The following is an 18,741-nucleotide window of genomic DNA, read 5'->3' on the forward strand; positions in this document are numbered from 1 at the left end:
AAAAGAAGTTATGTCAAATTTTGCTGAGCATCTGAAAATTGATGATTTATTTTGACAGTGTGGAGATTATTGATCACCTTGCAACTGTGTTTTCAGTGGAGAGAAACTGTGAAAATCTCATTAAAACTAATAAGGGAGATTACGAAGAGGAAAAAGTGGGTATAGACACATTTTAAAGGCGTTTTTCAGGAAGGGAGAGGGATGAGCTTCAGTTGGAGGGGAAAGTGGTATCCAATAAGGGTGTTTTGAAAGAAGAGTTGTGACAGAATGCTTGTATGCCTATTGGAGTTATCCATAAAGAGAGAAAATGAATGATACAGGAAAGGGAAGGGATAACTACAAGGGTCCCCAAGTGGATGGGAAAGGATGACAACAGAGGAAAGAGCTGGCTTCAGAAAGGAGCATAAACACATCAACCAGATTTGATGGAAGGATAAGGATACCATTTCTCAGTGATTCTCTCTTCTTGGTAATATCATAAGCCAGATTATTAGCTGAGCATAGGGAAAGAAGAGAGGTGTGGGGAGTCTGAGAAGTAAGAATAGATATAAGACACGAAACAACGAATGACTAGAGAAATGAATGGCATTTCCAAAAACATAACTGCTGGCCTTGGATTTGCGGTCATTAATGCCTGGCAAGCAAGTCATGTGTTTTTCTCCAGATAAAATCAGCTGTTAGGATACATGGTGAGAGCTGGTAGTAGAGCTGATTTAATCAGGGATGAGTTTTTTTTTTTTTTTTTTCGGGTGAGTATGATGGGGAAAGAAGACCAGGGGAGATGAGGGTGTTTGCAAGGGACTGAGGATAATAAATGACTATGAATTCTCAGTTGAGTTTGGAGGTAAATGAGGACATGAGGCAGTTGAGGGATGGTGGGAAGGTGGCAGAGTTAACTGATTGGAGGTGGGATTGAAGAATTGCTGGCAAAGAGGGAATAAAATAAGTGAGCAGAAAAGTAAGAGAGTATAGAAAAAGGGCTGATAGAAACTGAGGCTTGTAGGGGTTACAATGATTGCTTTAGGGGTGACACAGAATTGATGAATTGAGGTGGGAAGGAGCCAATATCATTGCAGGTACCATAAAGGAACTAACAGTCTAGGGCATTGGATGAATTACCTGCATGGATATTATAATTACCAAGATTAATCATAGAGGTAATTGGAAAGGAAGTGATCCCCAGGTGTGCTAATATCTTCAGTTAATATGGGAATATGACAGAAAACTTCCAACAAGAAGAGGGTAGTAAGTGGATATCTGTTAACACTTGCTTCAAGGGTGCTAGAGTATTTAAATCTAGAAATTGGACCTATTAAAAAGGCACACACAAACAACTATGAAGATGTGATCATTAGAATAAAACCAATAATAGTGACGGAAGTTTCAGCTTTTCGATTCATATTTTTAACAACTTCTTAACTATGTAGCCATCTGTTTTGCAACAGAGAGACCACTGGATTGCACACAACAAATACAATAAGTAAAAATTTGACTTCAAATTATAAACGATATGGTTTTAGTCATTCTTCATTTTGTCCAATTGCCCAGAAAATTCAGAGAAAATTCTAAATATTTTTGATACTTTGAGACAGAAAAGATGAAAACAGAAAACACTACATTTATTCCTTGTGGTACCAATATTTACCCACCAGGATTGTTGGACTGGGCATCCATAGGAATCATAAGCTTGGCCCGAGTGGCTCGACGTGCAGCCAGTGACCTTTCCAGAGTGGACATGGAGCTCCCTGCTTCTTCAGTGTCTTGACCTACAAGAAAAACAATATTCTGAGAGACACACCTTCTTCAATGAAACAATCTTTACATAATTTCTAGCGAGCCATGTTGATGCCTTTTTCATTTTATTGAGGTTTTAAATAATTATATCTACTTTTTTGGCTACCCAATCCATAGAGTCTCATTGCACAAACATTAAAAAAATTTACCATAACCCCGTTATTCAGAAAGATCCATTATTTATATTGTTCTTTATAAGGTTTGCCTATGTGTTTATATGTGAAAATGAGAAGGTATATATTAATATACATATTTTGTACTTAAGTGACATTTTCCCATCCATACTATTTTTTTTTTTAAAGATTTTATTTATTTATTTGACAGAGACAGAGACAGCCAGCAAGAGAGGGAACACAAGCAGGGGGAGCGGGAGAGGAAGAAGCAGGCTCATAGCGGAGGAGCCTGATGTGGGGCTCGATCCCATAACGCCAGGATCACGCCCTGAGCCGAAGGCAGACGCTTAACCGCTGTGCCATCCAGGCGCCCCCCATCCATACTATTTTGTTACCTTCTTAAGAAAATACTATGAACATCTTTTCTGTCAAGTCAGTTTTATAATATTTATTTATTTAAAACCCCTCATACTTCTATATTCACGAGCACCACCCATTTTATTTTATTTATTTTATTTTATTTTTTTAAGTATACTGGATGCCCAATGTGGGGCTTGAACCCCAAGATCAAGACTCCAAGATCAAGAGTCACATGCTCTATTGACTGGGCCAGCCAGCCAGGTGCCCCAGTTTTATCATTTTTAACAGTTCCATAAATATCCTATTGTATGAATTTACCACAATTTATGCAACTAGTACTTAAGGCCCAAAGGCATTATATCTTATTATAAAAACACAGGAAATGAACTCTATTTTTCAAAAGTAAGGCTACCTATATTTATATAAATTTATTATGATTCCATAAAATACCACACTAAAGAGTCATCAAAAATAATTAGAAAGAATGATATGTGTATATTTAAAATGTGAACAAAAATATATGTTGAGAACAATAAAACTGAAGTTCTGAACAGTATCATATATGCCCATTTGTGTAATATACACATAAAAGCATACTGTGTATATACACATTTCTCTGTGTGTGTGTGTATTCATATATATCTGTATATAATATATGTATATATGTGTTATATATCTGTATATAATATACATGTATATATGGTGTGTTTATATATCTGCATTAATGTGTATGCATGTATATTTGTATAGAAAGGTTACACCACAAAATTCTTAATATTGTCTTTCTTTCACGAAAGGGATAAGGAATCTGGGATGGTAAAAAGGCAAACATACTGTTTCTTCCTTTCGGTATTATTCTTCACAATTTTTTGTATTATTTTCCTTCTTTTAAAATTACATACGTGAGTTCTTTTCTTGGTTAAAATAGTAGTTAATAAAATTCAAAATTTAAAATAATGCTGGGGGAAATTTCTACACAGCCAAGATAATGATAACTGCCTAGATCTGAATCTGTCCACACATCCTCCAAAAAACTACACAGACCACGTAAGACAATAAAACTATGCAAATTATACCCCTACAGCACAACTAAAGAGAGAGAACACAACAAACTTTGAATCTCCTGAAAGTACAGAAATAAGTAATATTTTCCAGCCAAGCTATGACTCAAGTTGCTGCCACAAAGTCTTTGTGGGAAGTTGAATATTTGAGAAAACTAAACAAAAGAGAAAAGAGGGGAATAAGCCTCCTAAGACTGACCTAAAATCATCAACAAAAGGAGAAAGTCTGCCTCAAATGTAAAAATATTTTTAAAGTTTCCTAGTAGACCAGAGCACTTACAAGTATCCTAGTCATTGACATGGAGTTTTGTTCTTTTAACCAGGAGAGTGTAGAGAACGCTTGATGTAATGTAAAATATAACCAGCAGGATTTTGAGTGCTACTTTCCTTTTGCTATAGAGTTGGCAAGTAGGTCCTCAAATAAAAACAGATAGGCACAAGTATCCTCTCATTCTAAAGAAATCAGCCATTGTTTGGAGTTAAGCTTCTCCCAGGACTTATTAAATGATCAAAAGTAGTCTAGCTGCCCCAAAATGTCACTTCAGTGTATAAAAGATAAAGGGAAATGTAAAGAAGGAAAAATCCTGGAAATAATTGGTAAAACCTTCTGAGGGCTGAGAGGCAATTCTATCCCCTCCAGTGGGAGGCAGAACTATGCTGTCCTCCTGATGCCCTCTAGGAATCAAAAAGGTCAGAATAAGCAACTGTAAAGTGTGGAGTTTCCTGCAAAAAGATCTGCCTTTCATTTTTTCTTCAGGTATTAGTCTGCTCAGGCAGCAGGCTTGCTGATCTACCCTGTGTCTATTTAAACAGGGGAAGAGGTTATTAAGGAGAGCAAGACTGAAAGACTGGAGTACAAGCTCTCTCATCATTTGGCCTGGCAAAGATGTAGGTACTTCTTCTGGGTCAAGTGAGCACTTGGAAAGTTGTTCAAGCTTGAGTCATCTCCCTGGAATTCACTCAAGTGCAGCTGACCCACCAGAGGACAGTGAGGTTGACAGAGCTGTTCCTGGTAGGAACGGGTTAAGCCCTGACTTGATATCTCACATCATGTAATTGGCCAGTGGAAGAATCCCACAGGGTCTCAAAAGAACTCATGCTTATGTTTCACAAAAGACCAAGAATTTGAATGTCACATGAAGAAAGCCCATGTGCATAAAAAGCATCGCCAAACTTCAAACTATCCTTTCTCTCCTCCCTCCCTGCCTCTCTGCTCTTCATTTCCCCTCCCTGTCCTCCTATATAGACAGGTAGGAGGAATAAGCAAAGGGGTTTCCGAAACAGACTGTGCCCCCTCCTTTCCCACCCCCACCGCTCCATTTCCTTCCAAGGTACTGGAGGCTTTAAACAACAAATTATAACCCCAGTCCTCAGAGCCAAAAGTCTAGCTGGCCATAAGGGAGGGAGAAACTTAAATTTAAATTTCCGATTGCAGTTTTTAATGAACTAGAATGTAGTTTAACAACTGAAAATGATGGAAAATGTAGGGAAACTGNNNAAACTCCTTGAGATATTATTTAAGAGCTAGAAAAAGAACACTCAACAACTCATGATTGAAAACCGGTAAGTGAATTTCTTGTTTAAGCTGAAAAAATCTAGTAAACCAGTTACACAACCAAATAACTAACATATTTTAATTCAGTTTAAAAATAACAGCTACTCATTCTACAAACACATCATAAGTAGACCAAGAGGTTTTGTGTGTGTGTGTGTGCGTGTTTGGTTGGTTATTCTGCTTCCCATAAGCATTTTTACAATATGAGGATCAACAGAAAATGAAGTATCTTACAACCACTTTCTAGATTTCTTAGTTATTCCTGCACATGGATTGTTCTGCACCAAAGAGTAGGCTTTCTTCTTCCGATCACTTTGTAGATAACACAGCCTGCACACAGACTCCACCAAACCAGGCTAGTGACCATATAATGTGATTGCACGGGGATAAAAGTTGATCTTCACAGTAATCGAGGCTGAAGTAACAGAAGAGTCTATGTGTTCATATGTCATATGTCCCTAATGTGATTTTTTTAATGCAAGAAATTGAGAGAAAATTTAAAATCAACTTAGAATTGTCCATAGACATAAGGAATTAAAAAAAAAATAGAACAGCTTCAAATTTTCTTTGACAAAGCTTTCGTTCAAGATTTAACAAAAAGCAATAAATTCATTTGGCTTTTACATTTCAGTATTTCCCAAGTGTACCACCTGTTACCTCTTAGAAGTTTTAAGAAGCGTTGCAATTATAAAAAGCAGGTAATAGGATGATGGGAAAGAAACTACTTAATCAACCAAATTTACATCAGATTATTTAAACTATTGGTAAAGGACCTGCAGATTGAAGGGAAGGGTGCCTCCATCAAAGAGGGAGTGGAAAACTCCCGTGTGGTTCAGAATGGGGGGCTTGTCTTGATGCCCAAGAGGACAGAGTTACCTGAATGAGACGTGCTTTTGCTCCCCAGTTGGGTTTCTGACTGGCTGTGGCTGACTGGTGTGAGGTCTTGGCAACTTTGGATGGGAGAGTCCCTTCCTGTAGGGTCAGTACCCGATGGCTTCTCGATATTTTTCATCTCCATTTCTTCGTGATGTATCCAAAGATCAGGGGGCCTGAGGTCCTTCTGGCTGCCCTTCCTCTTGCTAACACTGTGGGTGGCCCGTTTCCTATGGAACGAAAAAATTAGAAGGCGAATGTGAGTGCCTCTATTCAATGGTCTTTCCTCTCTTTTCTCAGTAAATTCAAGTGAGAAGCAGGAAAGGATACAAGAGTGCTCCCAGGAGGAAACCTATGAAATCCAAGAATTGGTGGGCATGTCTTGGCTGCCTTTCCTCCTCTCTCCCGGAGCTTCACCACATTATAGGAGCAGCGGTGCTGAATCCCCAAGGCCTCGGCTGCCTGCCAGAGAGTGCCTGACTCTAACTTCACCAGCTACAAATTCTCACACAAGGTGACAATGGGTTAGAGGGAGCCATATGCCAATCTTTGGAGCAAGTCATAAGGCACTTGACTGAAACATCTGTTTAGGAGATAAATGAAGGAGTTGCTTTGAAAGGGCAAATAGAAATAAAAAGGCCAGAATTTGTGCCAGCCAAGATTGGGGTTTAAAAGAAAGTCTATAGCTCAGCTGTATAATTTAATATGCTATTTGCAGACGAAAGGCAGTATGGGGACATTCTAAGGAGAATAAACACCTATGCCTTGGAGTCACTAAGTATCTGGATGCGAACACAGTCTAAGACCCATCCTTTGAAGAGAGAAGAATACAGATTAGAATGAGGCTTCGAATATCTCTTATTTTCCTCAGTAAGAATTTTGCAACCACAAATTCATTTTTCAGTGGTAGACTCTTCGGGGGCTAGTGAGTTTCAAATGTTCCCTGCCTGCTAAGTAAAGTAGCATGATATTCCTGCCCACTGTTCTCTACAGTAGGGGTCAGTAAGCTATGGCCTATAGACCAAATCCACCCACGGCCTGATTTTGTAAATAAAATTTTATTGGAATCCTACTGAGCTCATTTATTTTCACACTGCAGTGTATTGAGTAGCTGTAACAAAGACCATGTGTCCCACATGTCTCACGAAGCCTCAAATATTTACTATTTGTCCCTTTTCAAAAAGTTTTCAACCTCTGCTTTATAGTTCTCCGTTTTTAAAAATCTCCATTTGTAGCTTCTATTTTTTTTTAAGGTAATAATGTCTTTTCTAAGACAGAATTCAGATAGTTAAAATCTAACCTCTGATAGAACCCCAGAGAAGTAACTCCCTCTTACTTCCTCACTTGCAATGAATGGATTATGAGGATCAACTGTTTTCATGGTTGCTAAATGGTTCCAACGAACCACTTGGGCGAAAACTCTGTAACCTGTACAAGGCCACTGCGAGGGGCTTTATTTTCCTATGCCGAAAAGGACCTTTATGCCTATGAGGCAATTAATGAACGTTTAGTGGTGTGACTCGCTTTTTTTGTTGTTGTTTTGTTTTACATTTTTTGGTCTTTTTTGAAGCATGCTGATAAGGACTGGAGACAAAGAATGCCAGACTTAATATTTATCGAGTAGTTTAGCAGAGAAATAGCACAGTATTTTCCGTTCTAATTTTGCTGATTTCCTGGCAGCGGTCCCACACTGACTCTAGACAATGGTCTGTAATAACCCTTAGATCATTTTCTTGTGTCTAAGATAATAACTCTCTGCTAACCATCCGTTCCCTGAATTCATTTCCTTCTACTTCACCTGCCCACAGGAAACAATCTGCAAGTCACACACAGCTCTCTGTGTAATCTTCCCCTGGTAACTTCTTAGAACAATTTAATGTCATTTTCAAACTTGGAGATTTCACCCTGTTATCTTTCTAACAAATCAAAATGCTAAATAACTTTTTAATCCCAGTGCCTACAAGACTGTATACAGAGAAGTGCCAGTTCCCACATCCAGGATAAGACAGTCAACCTTTTCATAATAACTCAATATTTAAATAGCCTGTGGGGGAAAATGTGTCAAATAATCTCTGAAACTAAAAATAAGTTATGAATTCTGTTTTCCTCTCGTTGACACACATGATTCATTCATTCATTCATTCATTCATTCATTCACCAGCCCCCATAACCTCAGTACCAAGCTTCCCCAGATGTATTTTATTAAAAAAAAATTCCAAACCTGACTGAGGTAGAACCTTTTTGTATGTTGTGATTTATCACCTCACCTGGGGGAAAAAAATTATCATTCCCGATAAAATGAGTACACGTTTTTCTGATGGATTTTAATCAGATCAAGACCTTTTCTGAGAAGCTACTCATCCACTCAGCTATCAGTCAAGAATCTAAAGACTCTAAACAGACTTTATTTCCTTTTTGTATATATTCTGTGAAACACCATCTACTAACTACTTTTGTTTTCTCTATAATGTGTCTTCTCAAGAGAGAAGTCTTTGACCTTGGAGAGGCCTCCTTTCCCTGCTAGTGGTAGCCCAGCCGCCCATGCAGCAGGTTTGTAATAAAACGGACATCTGCTCATAACTAAATTGCCTGAAATTTGTCTTAAAACCTGCAGGAACATTGTCATCCCAGCCTTCTGTCCATCTGCTGGTTCTCTGACATAATGACTGCTGCCCATAGTGGCCCCCTAGCTTGTCTGTCTCACCAAGAGAATCTTCAACATTTGTGTGCAGATGAACCTAACGCAACAGATCCCGAAGTAGGGTCCCAGTATCAGCAGCACCGGGAACCTGTTGGAAGTGCACGGTCTCAGTCCACCCCAGATCAGAAACTTGCAGGTGTTGGGCGTTTGTGAGAGGGCAAGGCCCAGCAATCTGTGCTTTAACAGCCCTCAAGGGAAATCAGATGCACCTAAAGTTTGAGAAACACTGTCTTAGTGAATGTGGTTTTGTTTTTATTTTAAACGTAGTTTTTGTATAAGATATAGACTATGTCACATGTTTATCCCTCCCTACATGCATCTTTTTTCACAGGTACTGGTAATCTTTCAGCTTCCAAAAAATGGCTGTAGGATGGGAGGGTCTCTTCCCACCCCATGAATTCTTGAATAAAGGCTCTCTGTTCACAGCATAATCAAGTGCTGGTGGTTTTTGTTCTCTCTCTCCCTCTCTCTCTTTCCCCTTCTCTCTTGCCCTCTCTCTCTCATCTATCGCATCATACTTTTGCCCAGAATGCCTTCACAATCCTATTTACTTACAAACTACTTACTTAAAGATTTTCTTCAAGCCTCTCTTCTTTAGGAAGCCTTCTTGACCATGTTAAGTCTGTGTAATCTTAGCATATCTAAGTCACTTTCCTTGTCTCTTTCTTTACCACTCATCTTGCATTGATTACTGTCTGTCTTACTGAGCTGGCCAGATGCTCTGAGATGTAAACTGGTTTCCTCATGATACTGGAGTAAATTCTGTTTCTTTCACTTGTCCAACAACATCCATTGTTTTACAACATTTATTCATGTATTTACTCAGTGAACATTTACAGAATACTGAGCATGTGTCAAGAAATTTGCTAAGCACTAGAAATGCAAAGATAGGTGAGACATTGGAAGCTTAATAAATGAATGGACAATGGCATGACTACTGTGGATTTCTGCACTGTTGGAGTAAGGAGCAACCACTGCAACTGGCAGTTGGTAAAGCTGAAAAAGTAGAGGGACCAAGACATAGGAGGACTTGCTTCCAACAGAAACATTTTTAATAATATCAGGAAGTCAGTGGGGAATTGCAGAAAGATCTTTAGCTCAAGAGTTAACGTTACTCAGATTTGTTACTTTGTATCATGCAGATCACATACTAATTTGCACATAGTAATTTCCTGACTTAAATAGTAAGAATTTTTCATTATCAACTTGGAAGGATTTTTTTTTTTTTTGCAAGGTTCTGATTCTTTATTGGCCTGTTTCTTACTTTGCACATGACTTATTACTATAAGAGAAGTCTGTTTCCTTTTCACTTTTAATTGGGACGTGAAGGGGTAAAAACCAACAGTGGGTTAGGATCCATTTTATTCAAGACTGTGCCCTTTGAAATTCTAAAATACTACTATCATCTCACAGATTCTTTTGCCACATTGTAAGAAATTATTAAATTCCCCTCTGTGCTTAGGTACCCTCTGCTCAAGTTGTTCACAGGAGGCAAATAGCTCTGTACTACTTCTCCTGGTCAGATACACATGTGCCAAGATCTACTAGGAGGTTGAGGCAAGGACACTCTGCCCCACTGGGGATTTACAGAAGATTTCAGAAAGGAAGAAGGCCTGAACTGAGTGTGAAGAATGATTCAGGTTCACGGGGAAAAGTATATTGGGATGCAGAAGTACCCACCCTACTTCTTCCATCCAAATCTTTCCCAAAGGTTTTCAGCTTCCTAATTCTCGATATTGATTATTTTTATTCTACTAACTGCTATTAAAAGCAAAAACATACAAACAACAACAACAATAACAACAACCACACACACCCAAAAAACACACCAAAAAAACTTGTATTGCGATCTCAAGAACAAGTGTCCTAGATACTCAAATAAACCTGAATTTTCTGTGGCAGAATTAAGTTATATCGAAGACCTAAGGGGTAGGCTCCGTGGAACACTGAAAAACAATGAAAATGTTAAAAATTTGAAAAATCAGTGAAAGTAACCTAAACTACAGATTTCATTTAGGAGTTTAAACATTTGATTGTCAATACTGGAGATAATGATTTTTTGTCAAGATTTGAATGTGGACTAATATTTAAAACCTGCTATATACTTTTAAAATCAAATAGGAGGCTTAGTCAACCAGCGACTCTATCAGGTGAACCTTGAATTTTATTTATGTATTTAAATTTAATGTATTCAGACAAGTTGTTGATTATCTACCCAGGTAACTGCCTTAGAAATGTGATAACTGTATATCCTGGATTTTCAGGATATTCTCAATGTCAAATATTTTGTTTTTAGTATCTAGAGATACATTCTAACTTATTGTGACACATGTTTTATATTTTGGCTAGGAAAATGTTATTAATTTATTAAGAGGCACAGAACCCCTTTAGCTTAAGCTTTCATAAACATATTTTTTCTATATTATGATATTCTACTATAATTCCACTAATTCAAAATGTGTAAGGGGATTATCTTCAAAGTAGTAAAAAAATTTAATAATTAAAAAGAAAGGCAAAATTATTTTTATTCCATATTAATTTGAAGCTAAGAGCTACCATACAGTTCTGTAATTTGATAGTATTCCATGGGGAATTTCAATGTTTTAAGATAGAGAGAATGATACAAAGTATTTAGCCTTGTTTCTCATTTGACGAAACTGACATTCAGGAATTACGTCTTCCTTTAGGCTTAAACACCACTAATTTAATTCAGGAAGTGGGGAATTAGAACTAGAACTTGGGTTCTAACTTCTGTTAGTTATTTTATATTATAAAAACAAAATCGTACCAACTGGAATGTGAATCAATCAGATAACTATATCATTATTAAATGGATATATAAATGTGTGGACACTAAGTTGAATAAAGTGTTACCAATAGTACACAAAAATATGTTTCAAATCCGTTGGACGTAATTCAAGAGCCCCAAGCAAACACAGAAAGTTACATTCTCCAGCTCCAACAGATAAAAAAGAGTTATTGAGGAAGCCCATGAAAGTGTTTCTTATTTCACTTTATTAATTACATTAAACTCTCATTTTTTCTGAGAGTTCTGTAAGGGACATTATTTCTGTCTCAGATTGGAATTGATTTTGCTTTCCTCTACATCACTTAATTTGCTCTAAAAGACTCCGTGGTGGTGGTATCAGGAGGAAGGATCCTCAGTGAAATCAAGAAAAGCTCAATTAAATCTCAGGATTATCTTGAAGGAGAAAAATTTTTCTTTTTTTCCTCTGTGAACATTACAAAGAGACCGCGATGAATGCCAATGGGTCTGTTACAGGAGAAAGATATATGAAGCAAATTGTGAAAATATGCCAAGTAAATATGAAGAGACTTTGGGTGAAGGCTGAGGAAAACTGAAGTAGCAGGAGCACAGAAGCTATAAATCCACTGTCTTTGTTTCCAGTCAAACATCGAGTGATTTATTCCTTCATCCATTTCCTAATTTTAAAAACAAGTCATACCCTGGGCTCGGCCTCTACTCTCTCTAAATAAAACCTTCAAGCTCTTAACATAGGACTTAGAGTGGGATTTAAGACAATTTAAGAGTTTCTCAACATAGCATCAAATCCCACTTTTGCACTTTGAGAAGACTGGCATTTTCTCTGTGAGGAAGCAACGTGCCCAGGAATCCGGCTCACCAGGTCAATATAACCCTCCCACATTCTTCTCACAGGGATGAAAACGGAACAAACAAAACACCCTGCCACATACAGATGGTTTAGTGAATTAAACCTAGTTTAGCGAATGCATCCACGTTTTTAAAGCCCTCATGAAAGAGGCCCGGTTTAGCTTTGATGCCTTCCCCACTTCCGTGTCTGTGAATCTTTGTCGCTCTGCTTTAGAGAGCACTGGTGTTCGACTGCTCTGTCTGCCCAGCCCCTTTCCTGGGATAGCTCCACCGAGAGACTGTTCGAGGCCTTACTCAGTTACAGTTCTGTTTGTTCCAGAGCCTCACTGAGGGTCGAGCATGTGGAAGTTCTGTGGGTAATTATGATTTCCCAGAATGTGAACACATGAGAATCAGTTAAGCTCGGTGGGCCTGGTTTCTTGCGTAAGCACAAAGCATTAGCACGCTAGCCGGCACCAGCTGGAAGACAGACACCCCCGTCTCATAAACACAGCCAGATATCAAATGTGCCCTGCCATCTAATCAATTTAATACAAAGACTGCTTCGACACCCCTAAGTCACTTTCTTCAGTTTGTACATCTTCCTGGACCCTATTTCTAAACACCTCACTTCAAAAGGCTGGAAAATATAATACAGATCAGCAAAAGGGTCATAGGATTTTTTTTTTTTAAAGAGACAGAAACTAAGATATTAGCAAGGGAAGAGGAACAATTATTTGTTAGAGAATCTTTCTCTGACACTGTGTGTAGCATATAGTTGTCAAACCAGCCACCGATGGGCCCATGCCTCAGGCTTTCAGAGCCGGCACCATGCCTGAGGCCAAAGGGAGACAAAAATTCAAGGGAAGAGCTTATTATAGCCAATTCAGTGAGAAAGTATAGCTGAAAGGGACACATCAGGCAAGATTTGAAAAGTGCTAGAGAGGCAGAGAGGCAGAGAATAACCAGGAGATTATTGCTGATTCCCACAACTGGCTGACACAAGGTTAATATGCTGGTTATGGATGTTGCTGGAAGGGGATAAGCTGAATTAAAACCATCTTTCCATTCTAAACTTTGACTTTGAAGTATCATCCTCTGTATGTGCTATAACCTAGAACTGCATAATATTAGAATATTTTTAAACCCCTCAAAAAGTTTAATTTCTGAGAATCAACCACAACCAGGAAATCGGAACTGTTCTAAATTTCTAGAATCTCTCTTCTATCCCAACTACTATCTCCGAACTAAACACTCCACAGTATTGTAACTAGATGGAGTTTGGCAGGCATTCATGCCACAAGCATTGATCCAATGCCTACAATCCTCCTTGCCAGAAAGGGGAAATACTTTTAGTGGAACACACATCTCCAACATTTTATACATAATTGTTCAGAGGGCCATGAATTGGAACCTGATGAAGTCCATTCTCTAAATGTTGCTAAAGGAACACCTGCCCTCACCTGAAAGGAAGAATCTGGCCCAGAGGAGTAAAATCAAGCAGAAATTCCAAGTGGGTGTCCAGGTGGATTCTATTATTAAGTCTGCAAGTCTGGCCCTCACTCACTCAAGTTACGGGCCTGGAATCAACAAAAAGCAAGGTTTTGCTCACGTCGGAGGATAAAGGAAATGCGGTGAATTATGAAAGAACACAGGAAGAGACTTGTCAAAAATATAACTCGAGAAGGCGATAGGTCAAACAGCGACCTCTCTCCTCTTAGGAACCAGCTGTTACCTACTTTCTCTGCTGGGCTGAAGAGCGCCGGGTGCAAATCACAGCCACGATCACTGCCACCAGCACTGTGATGACGCCAACGGTGGTCACAAGGACCACAAGCAGGTTGCTGTTCTTCTGAGGAGTGACGCTGCCGTGTGGGGGGTGCATCTGGCCAATGGGTGGCTCTGGGAAAAGACAGGCAAATGCAGATCAGATTGAGGGAGATATGACAGCTTGGTCTTTATCAAGCTGTTAAGGATGTGGAAGTTCCTATTGTTCTGGGCATTCCTGAAGCTGGGGAAAAAAGCAATGAAAAATGAGAGGAAAGATCGAAGTTTATCTACCTAAGATAAATGAAATCTATGTCCACACAAAATCTTGTACAGAAACATTCACAGCAGCATGGTTCAGAACAGCCCAAAGTGGAAACAGCCCAAATATCCATTGACTGAAGAACGGATGAACAAAAATGTGGTAGTTCCATACGAGGGAATATTACCCAGCCATAATAAGCAACTGATACGTGAGACACGCTGCAGTATGCATGTACCTTAAAGACGGTATTCTAAGGGAAAGAAGCCAGACACAAAAGGGCTATATTGTATGATGCCACTTATGTGAAATATCCAGAATAGGAAAATCTATAGAGACAGGAAGTAGATTAGTGTTTGCCAGTGGATGGGAGGAGTGAATGGGGAAGGACTGCGAATGGGTATAGGTTTTCCCTTGCGGATGGTGAAAATGTTCTGGAACTAGATAGTGGTGCTGGTGGCACAGCCTGTGGATATACTAAAGACCACTGACTTGGTGCACTTTCAGAGGGTGAACTTATGGTATCTGAATTATAGCTAAGTCTGTTTTTAGAAAAGAATTAACCTACCATATTGAGTAGAAAGTGGGGAAAAGAGGAAGAAGGCTACTTTGTACTGTGAATGTTCCAGGGTGATGAGAATCACAGGAGGGTGTGTTTTATGAGAATATGTTTTTTTATTAGATGGTGTGAAAGACAAACTATTTGATGCCAATCACTCACAATTTATTTCCTTTTTTTTAAAAAAGAAGATACCTACAAAACACATTTAATTTTAACCTATTTACAGTGTATGAATCCCACTTAAAAGGCAATCACTGGGTTTGAAAGTGTCATAAGGTCCCGATATACATGCTCTCCTGTGTTGTAACCGTACCTTAGGGTAGACATATTTAGGTGAAAATAACAGACTAATAAGACATTTTTTATAGTTTGCTTATGTAAGGGAGAATGGCTAATGACCCTTTAAATAGCTTTCTTTAAACTCTCAGTGATCAATTAGAAATACTATGTTCTATACATTATGTGATTCATTAAAAGTCATAGTGTTTTAAAAAGAAAACATTATCTTATTTTATTTATCAGTTAATTTAAAAAGTAGCAGAAAGCAATGAGTTCGGATGTTTTCCTAGACCTAAGTTTGAATGTGTTTCTTTAACAAGCTATATTAACTTTCTATACCTCCTGAGTGAAATATTTAGGTTGGACCCTCAGTGCCTTTGCCTATAAAATGGAAATAATAATACTTATTATATACAGCTATGGTCAGAAATAGAGAAAATACATACAAAATAATCATCTTAGCACCTGACAGGGAGTAAGTGCTTATATCGTTATACTACTGAAACATCAAATAAAATATTGCCTAAATTAATAATCCATTTGGGATACTTCCGGTGTAGACTTCCAAACTACAAAATTGTTAGAAATAATACCCAATGTGAAAAATAAATTAACTTCTCACAAATGACTAGAGAACTCAGTTCTTGCTTCAAAACCAAAACACTATCTTTTGACAGTAATAAGAATCATTGCTTTTTTGAAACAATGGTCACCTAAATTTAAGTTATTGCTGAGTCATTATTATTGGAAAAATATTAAGCACTTCTGATATAACTTGAATCTCAGGGGAGGAACCCATCCAAAGTGTTTAAATAGCACTTTCTGTTAAAAGATTCGGCTTCTAAGTGAAAGAAATAAGATTTCCTTGAAGTGATTTTTACATTTACTACAAAGGAATGAGGCAAGTAATGAAAGGTCAGAACTTTCTGTAGCATGGTTTTACTTACGGTTTAAAAAGTCATTTTACAGTAGTATCTCAATATGCCCTTTCTGTGCTTAATAAATTAATTGATTGGAATAAATTAACCTTTTATGTGAGAACTTACAATGAAGACAGTTGTAGATAGCATAGATTTTTATTAGCATGACTTAAATTTAACAGTTCACCATTTCTGACCAACTTAGATTCCTACAGAGCAATACACCTTATGAATATTTTTAAAACCTTGTAAACTAGAATTTTTAAAATTTCTACTCATTTTTTTTTCCTTTCCACCCAGAAGAACATCACATTTCAAGTCAGAAAGTAATGACTCTGGACTCCATTGAGCATTAGTGAGATTATATTGGTGCCATTTGCCTTGGAGAGTTAGGGATCATGAGGACTCCCATTATAAATCTTTGATTCCAGGCCTTTATGACTTCCTCATAAAAGTTCCCATCAGTTTAAAACTTGGTATTCAAGGTCTTTCATTAATTTCCCAATCTCAGTTCAAAGGCTGAATAATCAGAATATTTGCCATCAAATGGGCAGTTCAGAAAGTCAAGTGGAATGGAATCTTTTGATGTAGTTGACCCTCATTATTTGTACTAATTTGTTCTATAAAGTTGCTGTAAACACTGAATTAAGGAATCTTAAGTATTGCTTCTAGAGGCAATTCAGTGTTAGGTTCCTGGGAGCCTCTGGTTACCACATTTTTATCAGTCAATACATAGCCTTGTTTTATGTGTGGTTCTGTTTAAAGACACTTTATTGAATATATAATGTGCATTCATTAACATTGAACTCACAGTCAACAACATTACAACTCATGCTTGAGTGAAGCTTAATTAACACACACATTCTCTCCACAAGGTGTGGCACACAGCCGTTCGCACGCAGGGATGCTAAGCAGCACTTCTGCATACATTTAAGGGCCACTTTAAACACCGAATCTGCCACCAGAAAACCCACAAAAATGTGAAAAATTGGCACTAAATACACTGTCGAAAGGACACTTGTTTACACTGCAAGAGCCGAAACAATAAGGCAAAGGGTCCCCTTGTCCCATTTTGGCCGAGTTTGTGAGCATTGAGCTATTTAAAGTTTTGGCTGCTCTGCACATGTCCACAAAGGACCAAAAAAGCTCCACGGGTACTGATTTTGGTGGTTAAAAATAAATTTTAGCGGTAGGTAAATTTACAAATGCAGAATCTGCAAGTAATGGCCATCAACCATGTATCTGGACCCATCAAAAGACTCCTCCAAATTAGGAAAAAAAAAAAAATTAGAGCTCACAAACCTAGACCTCTACAGTTAAGAGTTCTGAATGACAGACAGCCTGACTCCAGAAGAGGCCAGATGACACTTACCACCTTGTAGGCTTCCGAGGGGAAGCTGCATGATGTAGTTCAGAGATTTGTAAATATCCTCCAGCACACTGTGATTATTTCATGAGATAATGGATGTAACACACTGGCCACAGGCCCTGGCACAGAGCTGGCACTCAACAGACATTATGATGTCATTTAATGTAATTCATTCTTGTGATCTTTCCAAATGAAAGAAAAATACACTGTCTTATGCATCTTTTCTTGGTGTTACCGTAATAGCATGGGTATCCATTATCTCAATAATCAAAGACCTACATGTGTATCGTTAAAATTGGTAAAGAGAGAATCAAATTTTTCAAAGTCACATGGGCATTCCATCCACTTTTTATTTTCATGATGTTCGATTACCATAAAAGGTTTCATCCTTTCTCTACTAAATTCAATAAAAACAAATATATATTTCATAATCTGATGGGCCTAAAGTCTTAGGAATGATTGGAAAATTGGTTTTGTGAAATAATAATGTCTTTAATTTTTATAGTACTTGGGAGAGAACAAATCCAATGATTGCTCAGGGACTGGACTTCTTTCCTACAATTGCAGTCTTCCCTGATAACAGTTTTGTTATTAGAACACTTTGAGCTCAACATATGTCTCAATAATTTTACAGGTCTTTGAATTTGAACAGAAATTCCTATGGCATTGAATATTTCAAAGCATTTCCTGCTGAAATAAGGTGCTATATAGTCAATCAGCTGGAAGAAATTTCACAGATAATCTAGCCCAATGCTCCCTTAAATGAAATATTAATCAGCATTATGGGGTGGGGAGGAAGTTCCTTGGTCAATTAAGTTGGAAAACATATTTCTTTTCTCAAATCTCAGAATTTTGAACATGCTAATGTGAGCCGTGAATTGCCAGGAGAGATAGGGCAGGGATGGTAAAGAATATATTGAATTATTCCAGAAAAATGTATTGAAGATCCAGGTAGGTGCTGGGGATGTGATGCTGTGATCAAAACATGGATGGACTTTGAGGGCCCTATGCTAATGAAATGAATCAGACAGAGAAAGACAAATACTCTATAATATCACTTGTATCTGGAATCTGAAAAAGGTGAACTCATAGAAACAGACAGAAAAATGGTGGCTATCAAGAGTGGGTGTTGGGGGAAATGAGGAGATACTGGCCAAAGGTTATAAATTTCCAGTTACCAGAAGAATAAATTCTGGGGTTACAATATACATCATGGTGATTATAGTTAATACTGTACTATATACTTGAAAGTTGCTCAGAGTGTAGATATTGAATTTTCTTATTACAAAAAATAAATAGTAATTATGTGATGTGAGGGGGGTGTCAGCTAATTCTATGGTGGTGATTGTTTTGAGATATATAGTGTATCAAATTAACCCATTGCATACCTTAAACTCACGCAATGTTATACGTCTATTATACCTCAGTTAAGCTGGGGGGAGGGTAGGGGGAGAGAATTCATGAAAGGATTCAAGCAGGCAGAAAGGAAACTATAAGAGGCACATACAGTTG

The 18,741-nt window shown here is 37.9% G+C and overlaps 1 protein-coding gene across 1 annotated transcript in view; it reads right to left on the reverse strand.

Annotated features, from left to right (window-relative positions):
* The window catches only part of DCC (DCC netrin 1 receptor), a 704,420-nt gene that overhangs the window by 52,828 nt on the left and 632,851 nt on the right, over window positions 1-18,741 (reverse strand). Inside the window, exons 23-25 of the mRNA XM_008693128.2 lie at window positions 13,810-13,972; window positions 5,760-5,986; window positions 1,650-1,766 (exon numbers count right to left, since the gene is read on the reverse strand). Of these exons, the coding sequence (XP_008691350.1) occupies window positions 1,650-1,766; window positions 5,760-5,986; window positions 13,810-13,972 (507 nt within the window). The remainder of the gene's footprint in view (window positions 1-1,649; window positions 1,767-5,759; window positions 5,987-13,809; window positions 13,973-18,741) is intronic.

The sequence above is a fragment of the Ursus maritimus genome, unplaced genomic scaffold (assembly GCF_017311325.1).
Source record: "Ursus maritimus isolate PB19 unplaced genomic scaffold, ASM1731132v1 scaffold_18, whole genome shotgun sequence".
Taxonomy (NCBI): domain Eukaryota; kingdom Metazoa; phylum Chordata; class Mammalia; order Carnivora; family Ursidae; genus Ursus; species Ursus maritimus.